The sequence below is a fragment of the Rhinolophus hipposideros genome (assembly GCF_964194185.1).
Source record: "Rhinolophus hipposideros genome assembly, chromosome: 8".
In the NCBI taxonomy this organism is placed as follows: domain Eukaryota; kingdom Metazoa; phylum Chordata; class Mammalia; order Chiroptera; family Rhinolophidae; genus Rhinolophus; species Rhinolophus hipposideros.
This window is the reverse complement of record NC_138054.1, coordinates 87,226,759-87,252,766: the sequence shown is the minus strand read 5'-3', so window position 1 is coordinate 87,252,766 and position 26,008 is coordinate 87,226,759. Positions and strand designations below refer to the sequence as shown.

The 26,008-nt window shown below is 41.6% G+C and overlaps 1 protein-coding gene across 8 annotated transcripts in view; it reads left to right on the top strand.

Annotated features, from left to right (window-relative positions):
* VPS13D (vacuolar protein sorting 13 homolog D) overlaps positions 1-26,008 on the top strand; it is a 229,268-nt gene that overhangs the window by 142,819 nt on the left and 60,441 nt on the right. For all 8 annotated transcript variants that reach the window (XM_081057697.1, XM_081057696.1, XM_081057695.1 and 5 more), the window contains 2 exons: positions 7,639-7,773; positions 8,918-9,085. In XM_081057697.1, coding sequence (XP_080913823.1) covers positions 7,639-7,773; positions 8,918-9,085 — 303 coding nt within the window. The remainder of the gene's footprint in view (positions 1-7,638; positions 7,774-8,917; positions 9,086-26,008) is intronic.

The window sequence follows — 26,008 nt, the reverse complement described above, 5'->3', positions numbered from 1 at the left end:
TCACAGCTTCTAAAATAGACTTACAGGTAACGAGACAGTAGTCTGGTCAACATCAGGTCCTATTTGGATAAGGACAGGCCAGGGGTGACTGCTTGATTAAGGTGCGCACTGGGGCTGAGCAGTTGGGCGTGCTGGTCGGGACCAGGGGAGCAGTAATTGCTCCTGCAACCATCCTGAGAACAGTGCACGGTGCCCTTCCTGACCAACTGTCCTGTGTGCTTCATTTGCTTTAATTTCATGTTTCCCAGGAGACTGAAGCTATTTATAATTCGCATGGGAGTTGGGGGAAAACCATGGGAAAACCACTATCTTGCTAATATCCACAAGTATCCACTTGACTTATGTGACCCTTTGGAATGGGTTTGTTTGATAAAGTATATATTCCCCCAGAACACTTGGCACTCGCCCAGCAAACCAGTGTTAAGCATTTCCTGAGAGTTAAGGACTTCTTGTTTTTTAAATCATCTTACTAAGAAACACAGACACCTAAATATGCCTTTCAAATTGCTCCCAGCAGAAAACTTCCCCCAGACTGACAAATGCAGTGTGATTTTCTCCAGTTGAGGTAGCTCCGGACCCTGTTACATAGCATTGAATGTACACGCTGCGTACAATAGACTGGGAATCATTGAAGGCGAATGTTTCATTTGGCACGATGCTTAAGGAATGTTTTCAAGGCATTTTTCAAATGATGAAGTAAATTCAATGGAGCAGCTACGTTATGAGGTGCGGGGCGGGGCCACTCGAAATGGGGTCCATTAATGTTTCAAGCAAGGTGCTGGGAATTGGAACTTGAGAGTTAAATTCTAGGCTTGTGGAAGTCACCGTTTCACTGTCTTGAGTTCTCCTAGTGGAGTCTGGGATTCATAAGATAATGTCATTTATTCAAAGAGTTTTCTAACAGAGTAATATCTCCTTATGAGTCGCTCTTCGGAAGAGCAATATGGTCTTTGCGATGAATATGTAATGCCTCAAAGTACGTGCGTAGGAAATGGAGTTCCATTCCGGAACAGGAATCACAAGTGTGCCTGAAAGGTAACGGTGTCTTTGGTATTGAAGGAATAATTATCTCGATTCCCTTGACTCCAGGCCAGAAGCGAGTCTGTCAGAAATCTCCGAGGGGAGTCTCTTTTTCAGGTTTATACTGAGGGTACGTTACTGCCAGATACAGTGTCTGTTCAGGACTCCAGGCGGTTTCACATCTGCTATCTCAATTGGGTTCCTTACTCTGTGATGGAAGAAGGAGAGAGATAATCGTTCGTTTCCACAAATTCAGAGTCAGAAGCACAACATCCTGCCCCTCCCCCTATTCCCTCCATTATTCTCCCAACTTTGCCTGTTTAGAGAGTAGCAGAGCCATAGCGAAAATGCCAGGTAGCTTAAGTGTTGCTTTGGGTTTTTTTAAGATCAAAAGAGGCCAGGAGCCTTTAAAAGGTTTCACAAGGTGGCCTACAGCAGTTCTTTTCCCATTTAGAGCACTGGGGTATTACAAAAGAAGGGCTTTAATTGAGCAATCTAGTTTGGAAGAAAACCCACATTTTAATGGTCAGAGAGCAAGAGGGTGGGGGTGAGGGGGAATTTCAAACAAAGACACTATTTAAAAAGCCTAAAACTGTCTTCTCAAAGGCTTGAAATAATTTGTTGGGAAACTTCAGACCCTTTACTTTTTTCCTCCCCTTCCTAAATAAAAACCAGATTTGTTAAAGGAAAAAAGATCCAGTATTGTTAATTGTATTTCAGAAAGTGCCAGAGAGGGAAATATCCCTGTAGTTTTAAACACCGTCCCAAGAGGGAAATGGGCAAATACCCTGCTTCACATAAACAGTCTCTATGTACCATAAATAAACCTTTAAAGAATGAATTCCAGACAGCTTTGTTTAGTGCAGGATAAACTAAGAAAGGAGAGGACGTGGCCTAGGGACTGGCTTGTGATCTGAGACCTTATGGCATAAGGACAGGTATTTCTTCTTTCAACTCTCTAGTTTCTGGAAGACTTCAGCAGTTTTTGTCTGGAGGAGGTAGGGATAGACAGTTTCTTATTTTTATTAGGAACTTATGAGCACAGATTGTTTTCTCCAGAATCCACTTTATAAGTAGGAAACTGCTACTTGAGTAAATAAGCATCAACTTTGTATACTACTGTATTTGATTAGTCCTTCAGTTACTCTAAGAAAAAGGGGTTTGTCTCTTTCCCTCTCATCGCTCCTACTTCAACCAGAACAGCCTGAAGGTGGCAGGATAATTCATACCAATAGCTTTAGCTCAGCTTTTTCAAATGTGGGAGGCCCCAGACGCACAATGACTAGGTAAAGATCATTTTTACTGAAGCCCCAGAAGATGTCCTTGGTTTAGATAAAACACATTAACCATTCAGAAAGGGGTGAGGGTTTTAACAACTTCCTGATACAGGTTTCAGAGTCTTTGCTGCTTGCTCTGTGTGGTTCCTCTTCAATGTTTGGTTACCATGAGGAAGTTGGGGCAGAAAGCTTTTTGCCTTAAGCCTTTGTTTTGATCTTGTTTCCTCTTCTTGGGAAGAAAGTAATGCTTGGAATCGCATTGACAAAACAAACTGCTGAGCTGATGTCAGTGTGGCTCTAAGCAAAGCAGTTAAGCCTACAGGGCCTCAGTTTCTCCGTCAGTGAAATGAGGAAAACAATGCGTGCTTACTACTTCATCCTCACTCACTGTGGATGGGTGAGGCATGCGTGAATGTATAGCTGAAAGTTTTTCAGGAGAAATAATGTAATCCTCCATTCTGGTCTTCATGCTTTCCACCTAATAAATAGATAGTTACTACTGTGAAAATGAGAACGTTCACGTCTAAGAGCTACTAACTACTAGCTACGTTAGTTTACACCATCCTCTTAACATTTCTTTGGTTTTATCTCTTTTAAAAAGGAATGTTAGGCCGAATTAGCGGGTTAGGCTAATTTGAGGATGCTCTTAATCTCTAAAATGTTTTGTTCTGAAATTATTTAGTAAGAGGTCGCAAATGATTTCCTAAGGCACCAAATCCAGTGGCCTGTTTCCTGTCCTTATCTTTGTAGGTCCATCAGCCATTTGATATTGCTGACCTCCCTGTTCTTCACATCTGCTCTGTCCGGTTCTCTTCCTACCCTTCTGTTTCTTTGTCTTTTTCACAGTGTTCTTTTGCTCTACTCCTTCTCCTAATCCATATGTCTTAGGGCCCTTTTTTTTTCTCTCTAAACTAAACTGTCTGGTCATATCACTTGTTCATAATATTGGTCCTTTATGTCCTCTAATTTTAGGAGCTCTTTATGTGAGTTTTGTCTTTGATGTAAGTTACAAGTATTTTTTCTTTGATTTTTCATTTGTCTTTTTACTTTGTTTTTGGTGTGTGTGTGTTCTAATCATACAAAAGCTTTCTATTTTTATATTGTCAAGTTTATCAGTCTTTTGCCTCTTTGAATCTGAATTTTGAGTCACAAAAGTTTCCCCACTCTCTGGTGTTAGTAAGTGTCATCTGTGTTTTCTTCAGTTATATTATTTCATTTCAATTATTAACATACTCTCATTCCAATAAAATTTGAGACAGCCTCTGAAAATACATGCTAAAAGATTAAAAAATAAGATTGGAAGTTCATTAAATTGCACATGAGTGTTTAATATAAAGGCATCTTAATTCACTGGGGAATACATAGATGTTTTAATAAGTGCTGTTAGACTAACTAGATAACGAAATGACAAATGTAAAATTAGATTTATTATTTACACTCTACATAAAGATCACTGCTAAGTGGATCAGAGATGTACTAACATTATTAGCATGAAAAAGTATTTTCATATTCGAAAAGAAGAGTATTTGGCATGCTCTCTAAAATTCCTGAAATATCACTTATGTTAAATAAAAATATAATTGGAAAATAAAGCATATCCAGAAATTGTTAACTGGCATATAGCAGACCCAGACCAGCTGAGAACTACAAGAAAGGCTAGATATAAAAAACCCAAAAATCTGTTTGAAGGTATTGGAAAGCTACCAAGACAGCCAGGACTTGAGGGTCCAAGATTTATGCAAGGAGGGAAACTTGATAAGGTGAGCCCAACATTTACTCTGCTTTTATTCTTGAGACATTTCTAATTTGTAAGTGGTGTGAGGAGAAAGGTAGGGAAGTCAAGCAGAAAGCTGCCAAAAGGCAGAGAATCCAAGTAAAGCTTTTGGCAATCTCATGGGGCTGGCAAAGCAAAAGTTGGACTTCGTTGCTACTAAGAGAGCTGGTAATTGAGGGGCTGATATCTTTAGAGAATGGATAGGCAGAAAAGAGACCCCAATATGCTGAGCCGCTTTATTTCTTGAGGCAGATGCCAATTTCTAAGTAACCTAGTCGGACAGAAGCCAAGCAAAAAGTGGCAGCCAAGAAGCTGAAGAGCTAAATAGACCTTTTAGCAGTTTTATGGTGTTGGGGAGAGTAGAAGTAGAGAAATGGGATTGGTTGTCAGTTGAGACCACTGAAGGACTATACGAGGCCTTATAAAGAGTAAAATCTAGCCTTGAGAAAGCCCAAACCCTCATTGGACTAAGCCTCTTTAACTGCCTGCCAGAAGCTAAAGACTCATCCAAAGTCTTTGTAAGTTTTCATATAAAATGTTGTCATTCAGTCACAAATTCCCAGGCCTACCAAGAAATAGGAACAAGAGAAAAAATAGACACTAGAAACAGACCCTCAGATAAACCAGATGTTGGTGTTATCGACACAAACTTTAAAATAACTACAGATGTGATAAAGAAGTTTACTAGAATACTATAGTTTATATTTTGAAAACAGATAATAAAGGAAAATTATAGACCACAATTTTTTCATGAACATAGATGAAAGAAATCTGAACAAAATATTAGTAAATCAAATATAGCAATGTATAAGAAGGAAAATACAACCAAATTGGTTTTATTCCAGAGATGTAAGTTTAGCTTAATATTTTCAATTCACCACATCAACAAAATGAAAGAAGAAAAAAATACGGTTATCTCAATAGTGGCACAAAAGCCTTTTGACAAAATTCAACATCCATTTATGAGAAGAACTCAGCAAACAAAAACTAGAAGGTAACTGCCTTAATCTGATAAAGTATATCTATAAAAAGCTATTGCTGACATCATACTCAGTGTTGTATATTGAAGGCAAGGAAGGATGCCCATTATCACCAAGTCCGTTCATTTTTATTCTGGAGATCGTAGCCAATGCAATAAAGCTAGAAAGATTAAAAAAGAAATAAAAAGTATAAGAACTGGGCAGGAAAATGAAAACTTTATTCTTTGTAGAGAACATGATTCGGTACCTAGAGAATCTAAAAGAATGTACAGATAAGTTATTAGAATGAATAAATCTAGCAAGGTCACTGGAGACAGTGTACAAAAATCAATTGTATTTCTGCATGTCAGCCTCAGGTCTAGAGAAAAGGGAAATTTGAAAGATGTCATTTATAATAGCATTAAGAAAACTTCACATAATGGTATCTATTACTGTGTAACAAATTACCCCAGAACTTAGTGGCTTAAAACAAGCATTTTATTTGTTCACAATTCTGTGGGTCAGCAGTTTGGACTGGACTTAGCTGGGAGCTTCTTCTGCTGGACTCACCTATGGTTATTCACGTGGCTACAGTCATCGGGCAGTCAACCGAGACTGAATGGTATAAGATGACTTACTCGCATGTCAGGCGGTTGGCGTTGCCTGTGAACAGAACCTCCTTCCACACGGCCTCAGCTTCTTCACCTAGTGGAAGCACCAGAAAAGGGCAGAGCAAGAGCTCCGAGGTCTCTTGAGACCTAGGCTCAGAGGTCACACAGTGTTATTAATTCTGCTGCATTTTATTGGCTGAAGCAAATTACAAGGTGAGTGCAGATTCAGTGGAGGGGAAGTAGACTCCACTAACAGTAGAAGATGCAAAGAATTTATGGACATCTTTAACCTCCTACAGGTACCTAGGAATAAATTCAACAAAGAGTGCATGAGATCTCTACACAGAAAATAATTAAACATTATTTAGAGAATTTTTTAAAGACCTGCATAGTTAAAAGGACATACCATGTTAATACATTGAAAGATTCAATATTGTAAAGTTGTCATTTCTCCTCAAATTGATTAGGATAAAGGATTATCTTTTCAATTTATATTACTTAGTCAATTAGATATCCATCTGGAAAAAATGGATCTTGACCTCTGCTTCACACTATATATAGTCCAATATATATATAAATCAAGTCCAGGCAGATTATAAATTTAAATGTGAAGAGTAAAACAATAAAAATTCTATAAGTAAGCCTATGGGAATATCTTTATGACCTTGGTATTATAATAATAATAATGATAATAATAATAATAATAATAATAATTGGTAAGTTGGATTTTATTAAGACTAAGACTGTCTGATCATCACAAAATACCATTCGAAGGGTAATAAGTCACAGAATGGGAGGAAATATTTGTAGTAATACATCTATTCAACAGAGGCCTTGTGTACAGAATGTATAAGAAAAACTACAAAGCAATGAGAGAAAAAAACAGACAACCCACTGCCAAAATGAGCAAAAGACTTGAGTAGGCACTTCACAAAAAAGATACCCAAATGGCCAGTGTGCCTATTAAAAGGGGCTTGATGGAAATTAAAACCACACTGAAATACCATTACTAGCCATCAGAAATTTTTTTTGGGGTAAGCTATGTGTACCAAGTGTTGATGAGGATTTAGAATAAATTTCATAGACTGTTGAAGGGAGCGTAAACCAGTTCAACAGCTTTGGAAAACTGTTTGGCAGTGTATGCCAAGGTTGAACGTGTATATTCTTTATGACCCAGCAGTTCCACTCGCAGGTATACAGTCAAGAAAAAATGCATACAGATGTGCCTCAAAAGACAGGCTCAAGTATGTTCATAGCAGCATTGTTCATAATAGCCAAAAAATGGGAAACAACACAACTGTTCATCAACAGCAGTGGTTATATAGTGTTTTATATTGGAATACGATATAGCAATAAAAATTAAGAAACTGCAGCTATATGCAACAACCTAGTGAATCTCACAAACTTAAGGTTGACTCTAAGAAGCCACAGACAACAACGTACATACTGATGATTTCATTTCTATAAAATTCAAAGCAGGGAAAACTGATCTGTGGCGATAGACGTAGAATAGTGGTTACTTAGGAGAAGAGGGAGTAGTGAATGACCCGGAGTCAGCGAATGGGGAGGGGTGCTTCCACAATGGGATCATAATGTACTTCCTGGTCTGGATGGTGGTTCCATGGTTGTGTTCACTTTGATAGTCATTGACCTGTGCGTTTGACTATCGCACCATTCTGTGTGTGTGGTATATTTGAGTCAATAAGTAAAACATGACAAACATAGGTACAAAACACATCAGAAAGAATTACGCTATGTAGCTAGTAGTGTTTATTTCTGTGTGATATATGTTACTTGGGATGATTATATATATGTATACATATTTGCTCGTATTTCACTTATATAATTACAGGGAAAATCCTTGTTTATAAAGATCAAAACCCCAACTCTCATGGGAAAGTTGACATGACTTGTAACTGTCATGGGATCCAGGATTACAGTACCCTGAAAGGCCAGCATATGGCTAAAGCATGGCGTTTCCTTTCTTCCCTGACTAGGCCCTAAAAAGTACCTTGGGGTTTCCACTGATTCGGTTTGAAGATGCTGTGATTAATCTGGACCCATTCACTCGGGTGCATCCCTATGAGACCAAGGAGTTCATCGTCAATGATATCCTCAAACATTTCCAGGAGGTGAGCTTTGGGCTGGAGCATAAGCAGAATGTTTGTTTGACTTGTTTGTGGATTTTGGTTACTAAGACCTTACTGTGGAGAACCCAGTTAAACATTTTAGCTCTGATTATTGAGTTATGGGTCAGGTCGCAGCCCATGAAGCTTGTACACATCATGAAAATCCCGAAACAGTGCATTTGATTTAGTATGAGCTGTGAGTGTTGTCCCTCAGAACTAGTCTCAGGGACTTCCACTAGATTTGTCACAACTCTTACGGGGTTTCATGATGCTTTAATGACAACAGAGAATATAGTGAACTCTTTATTTACCAGGCACGGGCCTACTTTCAACAACCACATAAATGTTCTTGGGGCATATGAGATGCCCTAGAGTTGAACTTAATTTTTTTTTTAAACCATGTTGGATATTTTCTATTTTGTTTTTATTATGCATACTGTGAAGACCAAAATATAAAGTCAAGATATATTCCGTGATGAATAAATAGGTCAAGATCGTATCACATTTATTAGCTGTGAATGTTAAAATGTATCCTATTCTTGCTTCCTTTTCTCCCCCTCCCCGCCAGCTCAGTCCTTTGCTTCTTTGTTTCCCGCCTTGCTTTTCCTACTTGGTGATATTTCCATTGACCTGTACGGAGTGATACACAGGTATCACTGGCCCCTGGCATCAGGCCGTGGAGGTGCACAGAAAGTGAAAGGTTACCTGCCCGGTCTGAATGTGCCCTCTTTATGCCCCACCCCCTCCACAGATATGAGGGAACCACAAATCTTCCCTCCTCCCTTACTTTCCTTTACTAATTCTCCCTGCTGCTGATTAATTCCTGTTTGTCAGAACAATGGAAAGGAGAGTATCATGTATATACTAATAAATATTTGTAAAGAAATTTTTCTGTTTCGTACCTTTTTTCCTTCTTCTAAAAGGCTTTGAAGTGTATTTATGAGCGTATTGAAAGCAGCCTCTGGGACGTGTGTTTTGGGAGAGGCTTAGGTGGAGCTCCTGAAAGGACAGGAGCTTGCCATGATGGGAACCAAGGTAGTTATTGGTGACGTAGTACAAGGTCCGTTTCTAACCGTTTTGCTCAGGCCACTGTCTGCACATGTAACAGGTGCTGCTTTCCTTTTTGTACCCCTGCTCCATTTGACAGGAACTCCTCAGCCAGGCAGCTCGGATCCTGGGATCAGTGGACTTTCTAGGCAATCCCATGGGGCTTTTGAATGACGTTTCTGAAGGGGTGACTGGACTGATAAAGTATGGAAATGTCGGAGGCCTTATCAGAAATGTCACACATGGAGTATCAAACTCTGCTGCCAAGGTAAGGAAACAGGTGGAATTCCATTGTCATCAACCGCGTGAGTCCCTTACGTTTCTGTAATTTCTGTGATATGTCGTAGGTTGTGAGAAGTGACATATGTGGCCTTGGTTCCATTGCATACATGCCCTGCCTTTCCCTCACCTCCAGTAACCCAGCACCCAGCCCACTGAGTGCACCCCTGAAATATCTCCTCTCCCTTCTCCCTCGCCACTGCCTTTGTCCAGGCTCTGGTGATGTCTTGTGTGGGCCACTGCGATGGCCTCCCGACCCCCTGGACTTCACTGCGTCTTTCCCCATGCCACCAGCAGGAACTCGCGCTTTAAAACAGAATCTGATTGTGCCGCCCACCTGCCTAAAATCCTGCAGTTATTCCCCAGAGCTTACAGGATAAAATGCAAACTGAAATCCAGCCTTCTGGAATGAAGCACCCTTCCGTCATCTGAATCCAGCAGGGAAGGGCAGGGCTATAGATCTCCTGTGTCTTGCTGTCTAGGTGGCTTTTTGTTTGTTGGCCTCTTGTTTGCTGGATATTTTGTTATTCCACGATTTATTTTTTTGGCAGGCGTGGATTTTATGTTTGTAGCTGGAGGGGGTACAAGGGTTGGGGGGTGCTATTTGACAACATACGAAAGGCCTCTATAGGTCTCTGCTTTCCTCCCCTGCCTGTCAGCTCAGCCAATTTCTTGTAGAGGTTGACCTTTTCACTAGTGAACTGGGTTTGAGAGAGTACCTTGCTCTCTGCCTGTTTACTACAGAGCGTTTGTTTAGTGAAATCTTAGGTACACTTGGGCCCTTGGCCACGAGGATGTAAACAGGCTTTACTGTAAAGGGGCTTCAGTGGTGCCACATAGAATTTTATCTTGAAGAGCAGGTAAGAAAGTGGAGTTGATAACATATCCATATTGTGTGGCACTCTTGGTGCTAATGTGTGGAAGCTGGGAATTTATTCCTGTTGTCCAGACTATTTTCTAGAGCTGATGGTTCTTTAGTCAGATCGCTTTTCTCAATACTAAAGTTATACTCCTATGTTAAACCAAACCAAAAGTTACAGTTTGGCTTGTGGTTCAAAACAGGCAACACTTTTACTTCTAGAGAAAGGGTGAAAGGTAGAGGCAGGAGAGACTTCCTAAATCATGGTTTGAAAACAGAGTCAGGTTCAAAGTCTGAATGAGCACACACATTTCTGCGTTGTCATTTCTTCTGCTGCCCATGTCATTTCTTCTGTCACCCCCGAAGGCAGTACAACATCACACTAGGGGCCAGGTTCCTCGCTGTTCTTCTTTTAGCCACTAAACACGATGTAAATAGATGCACTTAAATAGTTGTAAACACTCCGTTTAAAGATTATATTCAACACTATTAAATTCTAATTAACGTGGCCACTCTCCTTGGTTTTATACTTCCTGTTTTGTTTTTGTACCCCCGGGCTTTGCCTTAATTTGAAGAATAAATGCACTTTCGGTTTACTGAGATGTCTGCCTCAACCTGGAATAGAAATGCACCTACTTTATAGGCTTACATACACACTGTGAGAATAAAATGAGATAGGATGCTACGAAAACTTTGAAAAATATAGACTTGAACAGGAGAAATGGGTCTTCACTTTGACTCTTATATTTGCATCAATGTAAAATGTTCAGACTTTAGCCACCAGGAAACTATGAATGTCCTTGACATGAAAGCCAGTGTGTTACAGTGTAGAGGAGGGTCTCAGGCACGGAGAGTGGGAGACGCAGAGTCCGTTTGGCCCAGCGTGGCTCTTAGGAACCCTCCCTCGGTAGTTAACCTTCTAGATGAGAATGAGTAAGTTGGAAACTCGCCTGTGACCTCCCCACGGGTGAGCCTTCATGTGGGTTTCTCCGGAGTTTCTCTGCAACATCCTGATGAAAAGGGTTGGCCCTCCTTTGTTCTCCCTCATGTATTGAAGCCTCATTCATTTTCTGGTTCTTCTATTTCTCCTGGGAAACTGTTTTTGAAGATGAGAATATAACTTAAGCCGAAATGAAGGGCAGAATACTCCTTACTCCTACCTTCACTCCCAAATCTGTATGAATGCCTAGGTGACAATAATCATGCATTCTATTGGATGTCATGCTTTATATGCTTTATATTGCTGTTGGATGTATGTAAGGGGCCCGCTTGCCAGGACCCAAGGCCTCTCAGATGGGAAGGCTGCTCCCCAGGGGCTTGGGGTCCTCCATGTATTTCTCTTGCCTTTAGTAAGATAATCAGTATTGGTGCATAGGTTGCTACTCAGAGGAATTGCTATGTAATGTATTTTGATACCAAGACCCCTGGATGTGTTGCAAAAATTAGTTCATATAGCTCTAAGATGAGAAAGCAAAGGAACTTATAATTACCACTTCATATTGGAAATGGTAGCTCTAAAAGGTAGGTTGATCAACTACCCATTCGGGTCATCTGTGATTGTGCATGTATGTAGGTTGGCTAAAGATCTGCATTTTTTTATAGTTTTGTGGGTTGAAATCAGATCTTTAATGTTGCTTTGGGAAAATGTTTTGTTTGCTTTTCCGTGTACACAAGAGGAGTTGAAGGAAGTGCAAATGACCACAATAATCAACTGTTGGCCTGTGGGAAGTATTCCTTTAAAGAGTGCCTGAGTTCCAGTGATTAAAGAAAGGGGTCAGAGGAGACAGAACTGCCCTCACCGAGCCCCAGCCAGCCTGCTCCACCTGGCTGCACAGGCAAAGGGCTTTAACCGTGGTTCGATGGGCTTTGAGTGGAGCAGAGAAACCTCCTGAAATTGATTACAAATATTGAATATATGTTTATTTTTCTGGAGCAAGGATCTCAAGTTTTTATTGGATTCTCAGAGAGGTTCCTACCTCCCCAAAGACTATGTCATTATTGTAGACGTAGGGTTGTGTGTTGAGGGGAGCTTAGGGCCGGTGGTCCCCTTCCTCCCTTTAAACGATCTTTTCCTCTGTTAATCTTGAGGGTTCTTTTTTTCAACCTATGAAAAGGTGATAGTGATTTTTCCCGTCCCAACGACCTGAGGAGCAGAAGAGAGGAAGTATGTGAAAACCCAGTGGGAAGTTCAAAAGGAATTCATTCTGTCACATAAGATGGTACTAGACCTACAGGTCTTAGTTGTCTGCGGATAGGTATGAGTTATTCACAGCAAAATTTTAATTTCGGGTCTATCATATCCACTTCTGGAATTTCTCATTACATTTTCAACTGTTATTTAGTTTATTTACTATTAGCCTCAAAGAAATATAACTGGGGAATGATCTATGCCCTTTGTATCCCCTTCGTTTCTCTTATCCTTCTCTCATCTCTCAAGCCCCAGAAATCAGCGTATGGACTCCAGATCTAAGATGATATGATTTAGGGATTAGCCATCATGCTGTGAGACTCTATCCCATGACTCCCTTGTCTGGATCTTGGCAGAATGACTCCAACCCTTTGAGTAGAACCTCAAAGACCTGATCCCATTGCTAAGACCAAGCCAATCGTGCCCGGAATCTTTGCTTGGAACGGGATGTACTTAAGAAAAGCATGGCATTTCAAACCCCAGAACCATGCCAGAGGAACAGGTTTCTCTCTGCAGCACGAATTTTTCCTGGTTGGGTGTCTGCGAGACCCTCTAACCTCTTTCAAAGCCAGAGAATTGGGGAGACGCCCATTGAACAAATTCCCTCTTATGTAGACTCCAATTTCCCTTCTGTCTGTAATTATGTGTAATATTTTCATATACTTAACAGGAAAATTACAGTTATTCTCAAAAAAATAAAAAGTTCTTTTCAAACTGAGAAAATCTCAGATGTTAACAATAGAGCAAATGATCCCATTCCCTTTTCTGCCCCTGTAGAAACTCTGTGTTTGCTCTGCACAGCTGTCACCTGGTCTTCCTAAGGGAGGACAGCCAACAGTATATTTAATTTCTTCCAGCAAGGGAGAGCAGCACTTTTGATCATCATTAATGGGACCTCTGCTCTGTTTTGTCCTACTTTCTATTTTCTCTTTGTGTCATTATCAAGGCAATATAGGACGCTTTTGATCCCGAGTACTTTTATGATCCCAGCTATGTTTTGATTCTATGATTATGAATGCAAATATTTTAATAATTTTCCCTATTTTTAACAAATTATTTTCATCAACGTCCGTTGTTCATGGAAATTAGAATTCACGGTTCATTATTCGTTACATGTTAATTATACTAAGATTTGCAGGGGTATGGTAGGTTTATTTCTTCGTCTTTTGCTTTATGGCATTTATTTCTAATAAGCCCAAATTTCTCAGCTCGAATTCTGCAGGTCTAAATTTTTGTCAAGGCGATAGGCGTTTTCCGTTGGTTTTCTAGTCAATGCCTTTTATGCTATATAGTTTTAGCCATTGTTTTATTGTTTTGAATCAGTTTTGTTTTTTTCATGAACTGAATAAAGGCATAACAGTTTTGTATTTCTTGGTGCAAACAGCATTAGTAGGAAAAAGATGTACGAGCAGGGTTAAAACATCCTCCTTCCTTATGGAACACATACTAATTTAGAAATGTTTATTGAATACCTTCTGTTTGTCACGCCTTGTGATAGACCCTTTACATACTTTCATTGTCTTATGTATGTTAATCTCAATTCTTCAAATCAGGAAACTGAAAGTTGGAGAAGTTCAATAATTTTTTTCAAGATCACACAACTAGAAATGACAGGGATAAATTTGAAACTAAGTGGAGCTAATTCTAAAGGCCTTGTTTTTTTTCCTACATAATGTTTTTCCTTTGTGTATATTAGTTTTTCTTACAGGCACTCTAGAGAATATAGAAATTAATTATTGCTAACTTCCCACCAGAAGTTTATTATGTGATTTTGTTAGCTGGTAAGGAGACTACGACCGTATCATCTGTGTCACAAAGCAGACCCTCAGGAAATAGTGGTGGTCGTGGTCATTCTCGTGTTAGATTGGTCATGACCATCACCATTTCCTTGAAAGGCATACAAACACAGCTTTACTCATGTGATATCATTTGATCATCAAAATTACCTGGTCAGTCTATAGGGTAGGTAGTATTAGTCCCATTATATAAATGAAGAAACTAAAGCCCAGAGAGGTACGGTGTCTTGCCCAAGGTCAACAGGTAACTGCAGAAACAAGCCCTGATCTTCTGCACTCATGTCTTGATGCATTTTTAGTTACACATTTGAGATACGTATTGCTAGATGCTTAATTTGTTCTAGACATGTTTCTATATATTAAAAAATAAAAGCAACAACAAGAAAAACAAAGAGCAAACAAGCAAAAGCTCTGCCTAGTCCCAGAATGAACTTTGATAACTTTTAGGAAAACTGTCTGAAGGTAAATACAAGTGAGTTAAGTGAGAATGAGAAATAGAAATTGAGACTGTTTCAATTGTTGGGTGGAAAACTTTAGATAATACTCTGTCGTCTCTCTCTGGGGTACAGTATGCAGAGAAGCTGCTTCCCTTCCAAGAGGACTTTTTTCTGGTCCTTTGTGCCCAGGAAACCAGATCTGGGGCATAGCCGACATCCGGTGTCCCCGCACCAGAGACCCTCAGCCAGCCCCTGCCATTAGCCAGCCTCCTAGCCACATACTGTGACCTTGTGAGGGCAGAGGGGTCCATCTGCCTTTTGTTAAGAAACAGCATTTGTTTGTGTTTGTTTTGTAGGCAATATATTTAAAGGCTCAAACAAGACTAAAAGTCCTGTTTAGGCAAGGCAGACGTTTTATCTTTGCACAAAAGAATGTACTGAGTGCCTGCCTGCGTGGATTCTGAAGGGGAAAAGGCAATTTATGACTTGTATCTGTTTTTGTCATTATGTATGACTGCTCCATTTTATAGTTGAGCTGATTATCCCCGTAATAGCTTTTCCATGTACCTATAAGCAAGTAATAGGTGAATGCCTTCTTCTAAGCATTGGGGTTTTAGTGTATTTAAGTTGGCACAAAACTTTAGGTTAAATGAAATTCACTTCAGACAGTGATCTATCCCTTAGAGAATGTCGAGTTTTCTATTTTCAAAAAGACTTTGATCCTAAATAAGTCCCCCAAGGGATTTCTTTTCCAGCCAAAAGGAGGTGCCTTCAAGTTGTTGTATATAGAGAAATGACTCAAATTCTTGGCAACAGAATTTTTGTTTTATTTTCCTCTGATAACCTTGAATACTAACTAAAATGATTCCCTTAGTCTGAGATCTTCTTGGTTAGAGGCAAATTTTAGATGCTTCCTGACCCCTCAGTGACCCATCCTAACTTGGTCAAATCTCAAATATCTGTGGGAACTGGAAGTGTGTTGGGCGGGGAAAGGTAGGGTCGAAATTGGGCAGTGGCATGAGAGTCACATGAGTGACCAGGATTCCCAGGCAGTTTCTACCCACCCTGTTCAGCAACGTAGCTCATGCTCACGAAGGAGCTCGGTGAACGGGGTTTGGCAGCCCCCCTCTTCCCCACCAGTCAGGCAGCTCCATAGCAGGAAGTCAAGTGGCAGAGGATTGACACCACCAGTGAAGCTCTCTTTTTGAAACAGAAAGACTGAAAAGTTGAAAACTTTGCTTCATTTCCAAGTAGTATTTCAGTTAAGAATCAGGTCCTTAAGTTATCTTCTTAGACTGAACCCCTCCTTTTCCAGAGGAATTCACTTTAGCTTCCAATACTGCAGTCTGTGGGGTGGCAAAGTGTGTGCAGTTGCTAAACAGAAAAGACAGGAAATACCTGTGTCCCCCAAAGAGTAGTGGTTTTCTCCCCTGGTGTAAACATGGTGAGGAAAAGGACCATGTAGTCCAGCTTTCTTAGGTTGGGTGGTTCCCCCAGGGGTGCGGTAGCACATCCCTTTTCTGCATTTTAATATTATTCATATCAGTATCTGGCCCTTCTTGAAAAATTGTGACAAACTTAAGGTGAGGCGAACGATAACTCAATTTTGTAAACATTGAAGGGCAAATCAAATTCTAATTCTTGGCAGTAAAAGATCAAAACACTAACTCTATTTGCAACGCCCTTACTGTTTTCCTTTACTTCTTTCTCTCCTATAATTGTCTCTATAAGTCTCTATTTTGAAGAAAAGTTAAATCCAAGTGTTTTCTTAGGAGAAAGAGGAATCTTTGATTAATATCATGCTTAAAAATCAGAAAGGAATGTGGACAATATAGCCATCATTTATTAACTACTATGTATATGGTCAGGTGTGGACAAGGAGCTTTACATGTGCTTAATTTTCACATGTACCCCGTAAGGAAGGAGGTAGCTTTGTTTTATAAGAAAAAAATGAGACTCAGAATGAATGGTCAGTTACAATGAGTGAGTGTCAGAGCCAGAAATTTTAGAAAAAAGTGAATTTGAGTGTCTGCCTGTATGTTTTTTCTCCACACAATGCAGCTTCTCAGATATAATCCTCTACCAAACCCACAACATTGTAAAGAAGCAAAAACACAAGCAGTTGGAAACAACAGCATTTAAAAGTAAAGTTCAAACAGTTTTCCATTTGTTCCCAACTTTAACTCATCTGCCTTGGACCTTGGGATTTTCCAACTGTGATTTCTCGGCTTTCTGAATTAATCTTTATTTTCTGGGAATCCCTAATCTCATGTAAAAGGATTGAAATAGGAGAAAAGGATTGAAAGAGTCTTCTGATCCAAACCGAAACTGTGTGACTCAAAAGCATTTGAGTCAACTGACTACTTTCTCACACACCTGATGTGCTTGGCCCAGGATTTATGCCCCTTTAAATGACGTAGCATTTGTAGCGCTCAGCCCTCCCTCCTGCTCTGCCCAGGGAGCAGCCCCAAGCTGCCGGCCACCTCTGTGTGCTCCGAGCGCCACCTTCCTCCAAATGTACGTGTTAAATGTAATTTCTTTAGCCATTTCCTGGACTTTTTAAAGCATTTCTAAATAACTAGGATGTCATCTTAAAATAATAATATTTGGTGTTCAGCACAGAGTACATGAAATTAGGTAGAGTTGTGCTTTCCTGCTATCCATTGATGGCAGAAAATAAATTCATTGCAATAGTCCTTTTCTTTCCTTCTAGCCTCCCCCTTAGTCTACAGTACAGCTTTTCAATTTTTGTAGAGATGTTTTTGTCTCCGAGTTCTATTGGCAGATTGGCTTTTGGATGCTTAGTTTGAGTTAAGAAGCCAGATGGGAACGTTGGGGACAGTGGCTGTTTCCTGAGAGTTTTATGGTTGGTTCTACTGACCTCTGTGGTTTGCTTCTTGGAGGGAAGGAGTAGTAAGATGAACTTAGTAGCATTTAATCATTTTTCTTTGAGATAATAATAGTACCATTATTTGTCTTGATTCTTAGTTGTTGATGAAGCTTCTATGTATCTGTGATCCTTTCTATAAGCCAGAAACCAGGCAGGTGGTGCTGGTGCTGGTGACGATGATGGTGGTGGTGATGATGGTGCCACCACCACAGTTTTACAGCTGGAAAACCTGAGTCCCCGTGGAAGTAAATAACTTGCCCAAGATTGTACACAGACAGTGGGAGAGCTTCGGACTTCTTCCTTGGTCTCCTGACTTCTGGAACATTGCTAGACAGTGCTTCTTGGATCTTACGTGATACTGTAGAAACTGACGATCTCCTCTGGGTTAGATGTGCGTTTTCTGTTGTCAGTGTTGTCTGAGCCTTGTTGTCATGTCCTTCCCTGCAGAGTGGGTTTCAGAGAACAGAGGTGAAGAAAAATGTAGCTTTCCCATTTAGAGGCTTATTGAATTACTCACTAACCATGGTTCTGTTTATGTGAAATATTTGAGAATCATGTATTTGGGTGCTCACAAACAGAAGTGTGATGAGAACAACTCTTGAAGCAGAGTTTTTTTGTGTGGAGTGTGGAGTGGTAGGGAGAAAGTGTTAAGCTTATATCTGGACGTTAGGTAATTTCTACATTGTCGGAGGTGAGAGGTAATCCCCCGTAAGAGAGACGATGGAAGAAAAAGGAAGGTGCTTCCAGAAGGGGGAAGAGTCTGGTTTTCCCTTGGCTTTCCTCGTAGCCATATGATGATGTGTCTAGGCCGAACTCTTAAGGGAGGCTTAGCATGTCCTGAAGTGGTGACTGGGAGGCACAGTTGATCAGAAAAGAATAGCAGAGGCACACCACCCTTCCCTCAAACAGACAAGTGGGAAAGACGCCGTCTTTTGCCTTTTAAATACCAGTGGGGAAACGCTCCTATGCCATTTCTAGGGACAAGGAAATTTCCTACTTAGGCACGTGAGGAGGTTGGAGATAAGCTCCAACCTTCCTGTTTCCTCAGCCCTGCCTGTTCTCTCTCACCTTTGCTCTTTTGCTTATAATTTTACTTCTGTTTGGAATGCCCTTCTCCCCATCTTTGGCCAAATGGCTCCGTTTTCATAAGGAGGTCCAATCCGAATGCCTATAAGATTATCTCCGCTCTGAATTCCCAGGGCACCTTGTGACCACATTTTTCCTTGGAAAATAATAACCATTTGTGCACATGTCTCAAACATCCATTCAAGCAGCCATTTATCATGGTCAGTTAGGTACTAGTTACTGTGGCAGATACTTAGGAAAGTGAGACTTAAAAAAAATACTTTTTTTGAGGGATGTGGAACAGGTAAGGCAGACGAGAAGTACTTATATGTAATCGTAATGCAGAGAGAATAAGCTTTGCACCTGGGATCCTACGTGCTGTGGGGCCATGGGAAAGAACACTTTATTCTGTTCCTTAAGGATGAGGTCGGTTGAGATGAAATGTGTGATACAATTGTCTGTTTATTCATTTGCATCCCAGAGTAGACTTCACGCTCCTGGAAGGCAAAGATTTTATCTGTCTTCATTTCTTGCCAATTTCCCCTGTGACTAACCATAAATATTTGCTGTAAAAAAAATTGAAGTGATCCAGGTTGTATCCACATGGGCTCTCCTTTATCCAGTATAGCATTTTCACACGGTCTACATTCAACAAATACTTATTAAATAAGGGACATACCTGCTGGATTTTTTTTATTGTCTAACTACTTTACGGTTTTTATGTGAAATGGAAACTTTTTAAAAGTTCATGACTTTCCTCCCAAATAGATGTGTAAGCTGACTGATATCCAAAAATCATGCCATATGTATAGTAAGGAAAATGTTGACTTTTAGGATCCTATTTCTTCTCCTCCCCTCCCCATCACTCAGGCCTAAGGTACTGGTCCAGATCGAATGAGGACAAGCACGCATTATTGGGCCAGGCCCAGTCTCTGCTTAAGGTAGCACGAAGCCTTGGGAAACTGTTAATAGGGAAAGGGGGGAAAAACCCAGTCCCTCTTAATCTAATGAATTAAAATAATATTTATGGGAAATATCTGCCTGCTTTACTAGAGGAAAATATTTAAGTAAACATTTCCTGCAAGCTATTGAATTTATATAACAACACATTGGTTTGGAAGCAATAACTTTCAGTATTTGCACTGAAATGAAAACTAAGCAGAATGTGCTTCCAAAAACAGCCCATCGCTTCAACTTTGTTGCCTTTGTAACGTTTCAGAGCAGGATATTGTGGCCAGTGGGATTATTATCTCTTTATTGGTAACTTGCAAATTGGCAAGGATGATGCCAGTTAGTTATAAAACAAGAACGGATAGCTCCTTGGAGTTTTGTAGAAATTAAACCTCTGTAACATACTCCTGTTATTACTTGATTTTCACCAACTTATAAAGAGTGCAAGTATGATTGTTTGTACTTGACGAAAGAAGAAATTGAGTCACGGCAAAGGTAACTGAGTCCTGGAGGATCAACAGGGAGCCGTGGGGGAGGGCGAGGACCCAGAGCTCCTTTACAGCCTGGGCTCTCTTTTATAGGCTCAAGAAAGCACTCATTTCCCTCAGGAATTAAAGCACTTTCAGGTCTGTGAGATAATTTAACCTTGCAAGTCTCTATGGGGCCAACAGGACGGGTATGATGGTCACTTCCCTTGTAGTGATGGAAAATTCAGTCCCACAGGTTGGGTGTTTTTGCCAAAACCATGCAGTCAGTGTTGGCACCTAGGGTTGGCACGTAAGCCTCTCCGCTCTAAGCCCCTGCTTTTCCTGCCAGACTGTCTTCTCAGAGGAGGGCCAGAGGGGCTTTCTGATGTGGGGAGACAGCTGTGAAAAGGCCTTTCTTCCAAGAGAGGGCCTCACTTTCCTGGCACCCTCGCTAGGTTGTGTGAATGGTCGGTTCTGAGATCTCAGTCGAACATGCGAATCTTCAGTCTCACGATTACTTAGTAACAAAGCAAAAGGGGCAAAGCCAGCCAGATATTCTCAGCCTGTTTTTGAGAGTGCTACCTGCCTGTGTGGATTCTGCACCCAGTAGCATCAGCGAATCAAGTTTGTAGGATTGCTACAGGCCAGTTGTTTAAAAGTCAATTGGCAAGACAAACTGAGGTCTCTCAATGAGTGAGCTGTGTGCAGAGAGGAAAGTTCTTAGGACTAAACACAAGGAAGAACTTGCCACTGGTTTTTCTTCAAAAGATAAAACATAGCAGTGAACAGTGTCTAACTTCAGTTTTATATTAAAAAAAACAACGGGTTCTGTGAGAAGCCTTGTTTTAATAATACTTCGTGTGGATATTTTAACTTTCTCACCTCTGCCTTTCTATTGAAGCCCTATGTCTTCCTAAGAGAGGTCCCAAACCTACGATTCTTCTCGCTCTTTCCATCTAAACGTGGCAAAGCCAGTCCTGCCCAGTCTAGACCCTCAACACAATGTCTGACACTTTCATGGACTCTCTCAGGGTACAGATCTGGGAAAGAACTTGAAGGTCAGCTTTTCACCCTCTCAAATTACAGACAGAGAAACTGAGACCCAGTAAGGTTCTCACAGCCAGGGAGTCGCAGGTCCAGCTCTCAAATTCAGGCGTCCTGGCTCCACATCTGGTATTGTCTTTGAGATGGAGTCACAGCCATAGTACCTGCTTCTTGTCCTTTTTGGAATGAGGGAGAGGAGAGTTGGGCCCGCAGCCCTGACTGTACGTTTCCTCAGCATTCATTATGTTGATCTTAGCTGTTTATACGTCTGTCTCCATAAGGGACTAAGCTGTATTCATGTTGGTGTTTTTAACCCCAAGCACCTTGCATGGTGTATAGAAAACCCGTGCAGCCTTGTTGAGCAGAAACAATGTGTTTTGATGAAGGTCAGCTCACCTGAATGGGGAGGGAAGTATAGCTCCGTGGAAGCACCTCATGTCCTTTAGCAGGATCTCATCCGTTGAATAAACCCAGGCAAGATTGTATCCCATCTGAAAACAAAACAAACCTTCCCCCAAATAAACAGGGAGGCCCTCGTCATTATGTTCAGAGGGCAGTGGGTGAGACAGATGGGAAAAATAACGACTTTGATAGACACATAGTATAGTCTTTGGTCGAAGCCAAAATTAATGTAAATTTGTTAAATGGAATTTTTAAAATTTCTCCTAATGTTCCTACATTTGTCTGCATGTTGTTAATTAATGACTGCTGCCATTGGGTTCCTTCTAAAGTCTGTGAGTTAAGAGAGAGAAAGAAAGAAAAAAGGGGACCTTCGGTACTGATTCTAACCTAGGGAAGAAACGGCCGCTTACTATTTCTCTGGGTGAACACTGCAGATACGGAATGTTAGTCATCCACTGTCCAGCAAGCCTGAAAGAACGCGATTATAAGAACACTTTGATCTGAACTTGCACCTTTTCTGAATCCTCCTTCGAAAATGAACTAACTGTGCTGCCTCTGGCTGCTGTGAACAAAATGAGTTCCACGCTGACCCTGGTAGATGATGGGAGTTAGAGCAATCACAGCTTGGTCATCCTTTTCTGTCCCATGTGTCCCAGGGGAGTCCGGATATCCCCTCTTCTGTCATGTCCATAGGGTCGGCCTGGCTTTGGGCTGTCTCTGTCCTCACTAGAAGAGGTGCCTGAAACCTTTGCTTTTGCCTGTTTAGTTTAATCTGGAACACTTTTAACAAAGCAGCAGACCAAATGGTGACTGAGTCCTGACCCTTCTCCAGGCCAGAGGAAATCACCATCTTTCTGTCTCAGAATCCTCATGTGGGTTCAAACCCTCAATCACAAAGGGGAGTCCCTCTGCTTGCTTGTTGGAGCAAGATTGCAAAGAGTTAACACTTTTGCTTTTTCGGAAAGTTATCTGTGAAGAGTATTAGTTGTTTAATAAAGCGTGCCTGCCCTCCCGATGAACCCGCCAGTGACTCTGCAGCTGGGGTCATTCCAAGTTCACGCGGTGGACTTTTGACTGCCTTCTGTGTCTGTGAAAACAGTCGGCAGCTCCTGCGGGGATCATTCATTCAGGCCTGTAACACAAAACTAGTGCCAATGGGCACCTGCTGGGGCGGCTTCCCAGGAGGGCTGGGAGGGAAGATACCAAACTCATCAGGCATGTGCGCGAGATAAGAGCGGAGGGGGGTCCGCTGGGAGCCTGCTCATCGGGCCTGCACTGTGACCCTGGGAGACCCTACTGCTGGGCCAACAGGCTGGTGTCAGAATGGATTAGGGAGCCCAGGTCAGGAGAGGATGTGAGCTAATTAAAGGCTTTTTACAGAGGAGGGGGAGGAGGAGGTGGGAGATAGAGAGGGGTGGCAGGGAGAGAGGTTTGGAGCACATTCTCCAAATTTCCAGCACATTCTTTATTCCTCTCTCTCATCCCTCAAAACAGAAGAAAATAAAAGAGTCTAAACATCTGGTTATCTCTAATCTTAAATTGTCATTCAGACTGATGCTGTATTGGTTTTAGCTACTGTTTTTATGGAATTACATATATCATCAAAGACTTATTTTGTCCCATTTTCCTTAGGGACATCCAGTTCTTGGAATACAGTAGGTCAGCTACTTGAATTTTGCCCCTTTCCCCCCTTTGACACATCTGGGCAATCAGTACCTACTTGTGGTGTGTTTTAGGTTTTTTTCCTTTTGCTTGGGAAATCCACTTGCCAGCTGTAGAGGGTACTTCTGGCAGGATTAAATAAATTAATACCCAGTAATGCCCCTAAATTTGGTGTTATGGTTTGAAATGTCAAAGCATGCACTATCTTGAAAGTACTGTGTTGTACTAACATAATTGATCTGGCAGCCACACCCGCTTCAGAAAAGAAGTCACCTGACTCTGTTTGGTCTACCTGCTCTTTTGTTTATTTAGTCTGAAGACTCCCCACCCCCAACAAGCGGTACACTAACATATTTATGGACCTAGGGTACTTTAAATCTGGTATTTTCTTAATCAGCATGGTAATGATACATTTCTTGAAAGCAGTTTTGTTCACACACAAACCCAAAGCCCCTGCTGTATCATTTCTGATACATTTCACATAAACTTACTGTGCGCAAAGAAGCTTTTGGATTAATCTTGTACTACATGGTAACAATCCTAGGAAATTCCAGTCAGAAGCCAACAACCTGTTTCCTTCATTCCCGACTGTTGGTGTATCTGGCTTTGTCTGCTTTCTGATAAGGAATAACCACAATGTTAATTTTGTATTTCCTTGCCTCTTGTCTCACATAACCTGCTGTCAAAGCTGACTAGGAGGCTTGTTCACTGTGCAATGTATGAAAAAGCCGCAGTGGAGTAATTAAGGTGACTATGTGGAATATGTTAGTGTGGGCTTACTTTAAGTGTTAAAAACGTTGACTACGTTCCTCCTGATGCCTCAGTGTTCTGTACTGAAACACGGATGGACACTGATTCTGCGCAGTTGAAGGGGGTTTTGAATTTGAGCTCGTGCTGAATGGGAATCTTTAAACACGGCACCAGCTAATATTTACGGACTGCTTCACCCTGTGCCAGGTACTGTCTGAGTCTCACAGGGGCTGGCTTGCTTAATCCTCACAGTGAGCCTGCTAGCCCAGCCCCCCTTTATCAGGAAACTGAGGCTCAGAGAAATTAAGTGAGTTGCCCACAGCTGTGAAGAAAGCTGGGTTAGAAACCTGGGTTCTCTGATTCAGAGCCCGTACTCTTGACCTTCCCCGGCAAAAGTTGCACCCTGTGTCCGTAGGCTTCATTCTCAGGTCCTTCTGCAATGTCGTGTTTGCAGGAATTAACCATTTAAGGTTGCATTCTCGAGAGGGTGCAGAGAACTTGAGTCACTGTTTCAAGTCCTTTCCTGCAATACCCTCTGTTGTACAGTCAGTTCTTTGTAGATGCTCTCCTGTCCGAGCCAAAGCATGGGGCCGAGACCCAGGAAACGCTCTGTCCGACACAGCTGCTGAGGGCAATTCAACCTTGTTCTAGTGCCACATGAGCACTGGCTAAATATAGACTTAGGTGCAGGAAGCAGAACCTCATGTTAACAGATCTGTTGTTTATTGTGTCTGCAGAATAAGGTCACAGCTGTATGTGGGCAATTAAAAAAGCCCGGCTCTGTGCTGGGTGCAGGAGACGCAAACATGAATCAAAGGTCTTCCTCCCTCAGGGTCACAGTCCAGAACAGGAGAAGGTCCTTTCAACAGATGCTTGCAAGGAGGTGTCCCAGGTGCCAGGACAGAAGCCTGTGCGGGTCCAGTGGGGCACTAACGGGTGGCAGACGTCTCCACCCAGGGCATGGAAGGCCAGGGGGGAGCACCTGGGCTGAAGCTTGACATTTAAGGAGATGTCACCCTGTGGACAGGAAATGGTGGGGACAGGAGGGCATGGGGCAGCCCCAACGGAGAGGCTCGGGGGTGGAGCAGCAGCACCAGGCCTAGGTGGCGTGGCGGTCCCCAGGACCACAGAGCATGCCACATGCCTCTGATCCACTGGTCTGCTCAAGAAGAGGCCGACCTGCCATTTTACATCCCTTTGTTCCCTTTCCTCTCCCCTTACCAATTATAAGTGAATTTAAAGCAGGAAAGACCTAACTGAAGTTTTTACTTTTTAAGCCTAGCATTATTGTCATGATATGACCATATGTGCATATATCAAATGTTACTATTAATTTTTGCAAGTACTTTTTTATGTGTGTGGGTAGAAAAGTTACACTTTTCACAGAGGGGGCCAAAACAAAATCAACAAACAACCCCCCCCCCACACACACACACACACACATACACACACACTCCCTCGGAGGAAAACAAAACAACAAACATGACTTGCTTTTAATATACTTAGAGCTAAAACCAAATCATGACCTGTTCACGGAAGAAGGTTTCAAGCCTAGCCACAGAGTGACTCCATCTAGTACTAAGCCGTGGACTGCCTCCAACATCTCCAGTTAACCTAATAGTGTCTCCATCTAGACATCAGAAAACCATCCGTCCTGAAACCCCGGGCAAACAAACTCAGGATCCTTGTTAAAGGAAAACAGGGCATTTGACCTCACTTAAACCAACTGGGCTAGAACGTCAGGAAGAAGAGGAGTAGTGGTCTTTCTTCCACTCTGCATTTCTGCATAATTTGGAGCACACCAGATGGAATCTTTGTTTGCCATTGATCCCCAACCCACGTTATAGAAAATTGACTTATCCGACCCTATTGGATCAGTCCATTAAACCGTTTCACCATTTTCTTTAGACAAAGCTAAACTAGGCATGGCCTCAATTTGAGAGGGAAGAGCACATTATATATCGGAATGCATTTCATGGTTTTTCTGCCTCAACCCTCGCCTGCCCCATCCACTTTCCTTTTTCCACTCAAGGCAAGTAACAGTGTCCAAATTTTGAGTTAGAATTTTAGTTTTGCGTATATGTATTCAAAGGGGGACATTTATCTTGATATGGGAATGACTACTGTCTCTCTCCCAATGTTTAAGCTAAGGCTCTGGAATTTTCCTGCTGGCTTCTTGGAACTTTGAGCCTTAACGTTTTCCCTACACTCAAAATCTCAGTGCAGGGTGACGTAAGCCCCTCCCTTAACTCTCAAGATGGAACTTAGATTGGGCTGCTTGGCAAATGTGAAAAAGGAATGGTTTCTCAAGTAAAACTTGATCAAATGTCTTGCTTTCCCCGTGTCCCTCGGTGTGTGTTCTGCAGTTGTTTCACCAGCCTTGTCACCAGAGCTTGAGCGT